The 6974-nt window shown below is 35.8% G+C and overlaps 1 protein-coding gene across 1 annotated transcript in view; it reads right to left on the bottom strand.

Moving 5' to 3' along the window:
- LOC104499130 (3-hydroxyisobutyrate dehydrogenase, mitochondrial-like) overlaps window positions 1-6181 on the bottom strand; it is a gene marked incomplete at its 3' end in the record, with an annotated part of 7914 nt that extends 1733 nt beyond the window's left edge. The window contains exons 1-2 of the mRNA XM_010142593.1: window positions 6032-6181; window positions 965-1074 (exon numbers count right to left, since the gene is read on the bottom strand). Of these exons, the coding sequence (XP_010140895.1) occupies window positions 965-1074; window positions 6032-6178 (257 nt within the window). The remainder of the gene's footprint in view (window positions 1-964; window positions 1075-6031) is intronic.
- Window positions 6182-6974: the final 793 nt, after the last annotated feature.

The following is a 6974-nucleotide window of genomic DNA, read 5'->3' as shown; positions in this document are numbered from 1 at the left end:
TTCCTGCTTTGTGAGGAATTAAACAACAGACAGTAAGGGAAGGAAGCAACTATGATTTCCTATATTGCAAGAAGAATAGAAATCCTTCTCCTCTATTTCATTTTCTTATCACTGTACCTTAATATTGCCTATAAACAATACCTAAAAATTGCATCACCAGTTTCAGACAACCTATGGTAATTTTTTCTTCTGTATGTTTCTTTCTTTACATTATTAACCTGGATAGCAGTAAGATCCTACCTGATCCTTAGAGGTATTGTCAGCCTGCACCAGAAGCAGTGCACTGGTGGCCAGAAGAGCCTTTTAAATGTCGCCAGAAGAGCCTTTTAAATAATATTTATTTCCCAATTTGGCAAATCCAAAAAATCTGAGCATTAGCATTCTGCAAACTATGGATTTTAGGCTCAGTGGAAATCCCTCTGCAAAAATTGAAAACTACTGTTTCACATTAAACAAACTCTTCAGGTATTTTCTTGTGTAATGAATGGACATTAAGAGCAGAAATCAATAAAGCCTTGTTAGTTATTCTATGTTAATGCACTTTAATACCATGAGACACAATGGTATCTCCTCAGAACATTTTATTTATAGGAATTCAATTTAAAGAAAAAAGTATTTGTGCAAATAGTTGTTGCTAGCAAATACTCTAGTTATACTTGTCTGTAGTAAACTACATTATGGTAAAAAATATGCAACTGAGAAGGTAGATAATAATTAAGTTGCCTCAAATTCACACAAATGATTATTCTACTGAAAATAAAATTAAGAATTTAGCCAAAAGCCATTCAAAAGCAAGCACAGTTTAAGAAAACTCATGGAATTAGAAATACCAACAGTGACAAAACAGAACATCAAGTTAAGTGCTTTGAAGGCATAGCGAGAGTTACAGCAACAGCGATCATCTGACAACGTAATACAGCCTTGAGTAGGAGTGAGAATTCTCCAAACCACAAAAAATTCTTACTTTAGAATGCCATTTGCTCCTGTGTAAACTTCTTTCACGTTGGGACTAGAAGGCAGCATGGTAATAATTCTGTCTGCTCTTTCTGCTACATCTGCTGGGGAATCCATTACCTTTCCAAGAAAATAAAAAATTATGTGAGCTGACACTTGTGAAAAAGACATTGGACATGTTTGCTGAGTTTGTGTTTAGTATTTGCAGTCACTGGTCACAATTAAGTTAGGTAAAAAATTAGAAAACAAGAAAAACTGCCCTCCTAATAGAAATGTTGATTAATTGGAACCAGTAACAGAAAATTAGAAAAAATTGAAAAAGATGTCCTATCACTGAAGTTCCTCCAGAACATCCATCAATGGGGATGCTTTCATCCCAATAACCCACTCACAAATCTTCAATTCACTATAAACAATGTATGTATACAAAATACCATTCTGCAATGTTTCTAAGGAGGTACAACATGAAGGATCACAAAAATATCTTCTTTTTTTTTCCTTGTCTTACATACAGCATTGGAAGAGAGGAGGACTGAGAAAAAAAAAAAAACAATGCACCTCTAAGCCTCATCTTAGAAAAATCTAATAAACTAACTGATGTTTCTCTCAACATTATGGCTGACATTTTTAAAAAGGAAAATTATCAGCTCAAGCATCCTTCACCAAAAAGATCTGAACAAGTTTCAAAACGTATTGCTAGGTACTGGTTGTTGAATAAACTTACCTAACTTCAAAGGTGTACTACCTTCCTCAGCTCATTTTCAGAGGCAGGCAGTATGGTATTTAAGACACATACAGAACAAGTGAAACACTGACAGCTGAAGTAGTGAATTTTACCCAGAGGGCATTTGCCACCGGGACTTTTGTCCAATACGAGTTTTAAATAATTAATTTATTTTAAAAGTGCATTGTTAACACACTTCTGGCTCAGGAAAAACAACAGCAAAAATATACAGCTTATTCTTTTCTCTTTAGCCCACAAGGATCAAATCTGATTTCACTCATTCAGGTAGTTGTACTGAAAGGAATTAGGTTCCAAGTAGGAAGTAATGTAGGTGAGCAGGAAGTAGATTTTGTTTGTGCATAGGGCTTAGAGTATTTATTTTCCAGTTATTGTTGCTGGATGTTGAAAAGCAACCTTAATATTACAATGAGCTATTCTGCTAGATATATTATATGTCTTGGGTTTTTAAACTTTAAGAAATGTCTTAAGCAAAATTTTATATGCACTTCTTACTCAGCATGAATAAATTAGAATTTCCATATCACGTGGCTTTAGGGTTAAATAAATTGCAGTTTAAAAATTACCTGAAAATATTGTTGCTTTCCATAATGTAAACAAATCAACAAATCGAAGACTTCTTTTTGCAGTTCCTTATCTATTTATAACTACAGGTATTTGTTATAATTTTTGTGAGTTTGGATACTGAAGGCCCTTATGTTAATACATTCTCTCTTTACAGAGAATGCATTTATAAGATCTCAGCATCAAAGAAAGCATATGTGATATACACATTTGTAAGAAATGCTGAATAACATCTTGAAGGACTTCTGGAAAACAGCACAAGAAATTTTTTGGTTTCTATTTGACTTATAAGTAAAAGAAGGGAAGACTATATATAATTCACTGAACAAAGCTCTCAAAAAAAAAAAAAAGAAATTGGCATAGATGGGTCTTAGAAAAACGCAGATTTTGTTTTGAAAGAATAAATTAATAGGACACAAACATCTGGCATACCACACAGTTATAAAAGGAAACATACTTTGGTCTAAACAAAGGTTAGGAGGAATAAATGAGGCAATTACAAACAGAAAAGCTTCTGTATCTGATTAGTTAATTTTATGACTTGCTTCCCTGGTCTGGTGAGTCCAGCTCTTTATACAGGAGTATGATGAGTATGACACTTTCATCTTTAGTTCTCAGTATCTCAGGTTCAGTTCAGTTCCAATGTATATTACTGGAGAAGAGAGGAAGTGTGTAATCGGAACCTGGATTTATATACGTCTTCTTATTTGAAACTATTATTTCCAGAACTCTTAGAGGTTTGCAAGTTATCAGCTGAAGACTGTGGTCCATTTTGATCTTTCAACCAAAAGCCGAAAAGCATGTTATATTGGGCACACAACAACTACATCAGTCTCACATTTCCACTTGGCTAAGTAGATAAGATATAGCTGGGTTTTGGTTACAGATTAAACAATTCTTAAGGCAACACAGATACACAAAAGATGTAGTACAGAAGATGTAGTACATCTACATAGAAATTAATTTATTCCAACCATGTCTTTTGAAATACTAACATGCCTTTTACATGAAGAAAATGTGATAGATTCACACAGACTGGGACAGTACTTCCACAACCATACAAAGGAAAATAATTTTGCTACCTTGAAGTAAATAGCAAAATAGTGGGAATTAAAGTGGAAATTGCCATTCTTGGCTTTTTGGTCCTGTTAAAAATACAATTAATAATCCCGGAGGAAACCAGGATACATAGTTCAAGAAGCAGCATATTTTTTTTTTATGAGACTGCCTCAGATATAAAGTTGAATGATTTGAAAGCTATTAAGAAACACTGAGCATTTGAAATCATTAAGAATGTGGTAACTTGAAAAAACATATCAAATACTAATTACTGATTACTAACATAGTCCATACTAGCTCAGAGAGCAACCCACCAAGTCCATACATGTTCTGATATGTGCCAAAAGCAAACTTTTGCAGTATGCAGCTGGATAGGGGAGACTTTTTCTTCATATTGGTCATTGTTTTATGCTCTTCAATATGTGCATCTGTTTGTACCTGTTCCAAAATGCTTCCCTATATTTTCTTTATATTTATGATAAGTGAATTAATTCTGCTTGCCTGAAGTGCCATTCTTACCACATATACTGAAGAAAGCTCTATTGTTATGCTGTTTTATGCATCAGATAACTTCAGTAATACTATCAAACTTTCAAATCTGAGACACGATTCAAGGATAGGTAAACTGAAGCAAAGTAACTGTGTCACACTTACTCACTCCACTGTGTGAGAAAGAAAGTGATAACTATGAGGAAGGGGAAAGACAGCAGAGTGGAGGCAGCCTACTTGTTCACAGCACTGTTCAGTATTCTACCTTGTCTGTAGTTTGCAACGTTCTCCAGGTTTCATCCCAAGTGGTTCCATATGCTTCTGCTCAACTATTTTTCCCCTTATTATTCACCATCAGCAGGCAGGTGGCTGTCTCCTGACATACACTACATCCCAGTTCTTTACTTCAGAAGCTAAAGAAAGTGGATTCACAGAATATGCAGATTTACGATCAAACATCCCTCATCCTCCATATACCTTGGTAGCAGCACTGACTTTAAACTATGAACATTTGACAACATTTACTGTTTCTTGGGGGGCATCTTTTCACCTCTGTAACACTCCCAATGGTTTTACCCTACCAGCCAGACCAAAGAGAAAGCAGCCCTTGGAGCCCGATGTTCCTTCCACAGCAGTTTCTACAAGGCCCCTTGGACTCACAAGTTTCCAAGTCCTGAAAGTAAACATCGGGGTAGGATTTACACCTATAGATCAGGAAGAGGAAGTTATGTTCATGTATTTTGTTTAAACGTGTTTTATTTGTATTTAAGCCTACACATGTATTCTCTTAGTGATTTACAATCTTAAAACATGCTTTTGGCTTTATTTTCAAAAGCATTACAGTTCACCTCTAATATAACACGTTAAGCATTGTAGTGGATGCCAAAGATTCTATTTCTATGGCAATAAGCTATCCAAATGAGCAGCCACAGCAAAAAGATCACTCTGCAGTACATAAATTAAAAGTACAACCAAGTGTTCAGAACAGACTTCCTTTCCACTTGTCCAGCCTCTTACTCAAGACAGTTCTGGTTCATGGCTGAAGGTTTCAGATACTTTAACAAAATTTAAAAAGTAGCTAGGAAAAGAAGCTGAAAAGCTTACTTTCCCACTTAAGGCCAAGATCCTGTAACTACTCAAGGGATGCTACAGCAGGTGCACTTTATCATTTCATCTTTCAGAAATCTTGATATTACCTCATTATTTAAAACAGCTGCAATTAGCTCCAACAGTCCAGACTCTCAAGGCATATAGTTCTTTATCTAGATTTACCTACAATTTCCTTGCCACTGCTAGAAAATTCCCTCCTATCCTCTACATTGCCACATCAGAGTACGATTTTTGCATTGGTTTCTCCTTAATTGAGTATATTATTTTGTTTCAGTGTTTTATGCACACACCCATCCACCCACCCACCCACAACTATCTGAACTGCTATAGCTTTGGAGTTTGTCAAAAACACTGAAATATGTTTCAGACATTTAGAAATAACCCAACCATCTGAGAGACTGAATGGGTTTCTGGGTTTAGTAATGGATCAACACAAGCAATAGCACTGACTGAAACAGGGCCAAGATTTTGCACAGTATGTGGCAGGACAGTAAAAGCTCCTTAATGTGATCAATTTCCTTCCCTCCTTTTTCCTTTCCATTCCTTCCTCTTCTCTCACCATAACCTTCCTCATCTCCAAAAGAATAAGCACTTAAATAATGAAATTTTTCCCTGCTCCTGAGGACTGCACCCGGAAGCAGCAGGAAAGCTCAAATGTCCCTATAACCCTCACAGCTATGCCAGCAGAAATTTTTAACTAGGGTCATATTAAATCAAAAAGGTCAAAGTAAGAACTAGATGAAAATCAGCCCATTGGTCATCTAGACCTGGGGGAGCAGAAGGCAGGAGAAAGGAGGAGGTGGAAGAACAGATCATCAACCTATTGTCATAAAAAGGTGAGGGGGGTGGGAGTGGGGTTGTGGCTGTGGCACAGGAACAGCTAGAGAAGTCCAGTAAGGTAGCATTTCTGGCTAACAGCATGAAAATTACTTTAGAGCAGATCATGCCTTTGCTTCAAGTAAAACCTCCCAGAGTCAGATTGTATTCACTACACTGTTTTAGTTCCTACTGTTATCTTAACCAAGAAAAAAACCAGTTATTTCATTGCATTGCAAGCAAGCACCACTCAACACATACAGTTACTGCTGGAATAAAGAAAGGTTATTACTATACCTGAGCACCCAAGTCTTGAAAGTCTTTGCAAGCTTCTGGGAACACATCATATGCAATAACTGGATATCCATGTTTTATCAGGTTTTTTGCCATTGGATTTCCCATGTTACCCAGCCCAATGAATCCAACTGGGGTTTTGGAAGCCATTGCCCTAGAAAACACTAATTTCAAAACAATAAGTAACAATATATTTGTATATTAGAGTAATGTGTAACAAGTATGTAACAAAAGCTAGCATGTAATCTGTTTTCATTAATTTAAACAACTTGACACTTAAAAGTGGTGGAAATGTGATCCTCGTCCACATAACTTAAACTATAAGTTATAGTTATATTACTGGATCACAAATACTATCCCATAATGATTTTTCTATGTATCAAAGAAAAGTATTTTAATTCAGAAAGTACGGGTGTTTCAAGCAGTATAGTAATAATCAAACTTCAGCAAAGTCCCTGAAAGCTAAGGTCTGAGAAAAGCTACAACAAAGACTTAAAATGCTTGTCTCCATTTTGTTATGAGTCTAAATCAATCCTAAACTGGATATGCAAAATAAAATTCTACACATATTTTATACTCGTTCTTTGCAACTTCAATTGCAGCCTTGGGATATAGCACCTGTTCTCTAGAAATGAACCAAGGCTGTCACTTTATTTCATGCAGTCCCTCACAGATAATAACTCTTCTGATCCTGCACTCAGATATAAACCATTAACCTAAAGGTGAAGGTCTCCATAATAACTCACTGCAAATCCTTTGAGCCATGTAATCGGTGTAAAAGCAGACAATGAAAACTAGAACAAACTGTAGTATAAATACAAAATTTTGAAGTCTTTACAGGAATAACCCCTGTATTTTATCTGCTGTATTACCAAGACAGAACTACAAAGCATAACCTACAACCTGTGCAAAACACCACCGTTTCAGTCAGTTACTTTTTACAAGT

Source organism: Buceros rhinoceros, unplaced genomic scaffold (genome assembly GCF_000710305.1).
Source record: "Buceros rhinoceros silvestris isolate BGI_N320 unplaced genomic scaffold, ASM71030v1 scaffold40638, whole genome shotgun sequence".
NCBI lineage: Eukaryota > Metazoa > Chordata > Aves > Bucerotiformes > Bucerotidae > Buceros > Buceros rhinoceros.
This window is presented reverse-complemented; position numbering and strand designations above follow the sequence as displayed.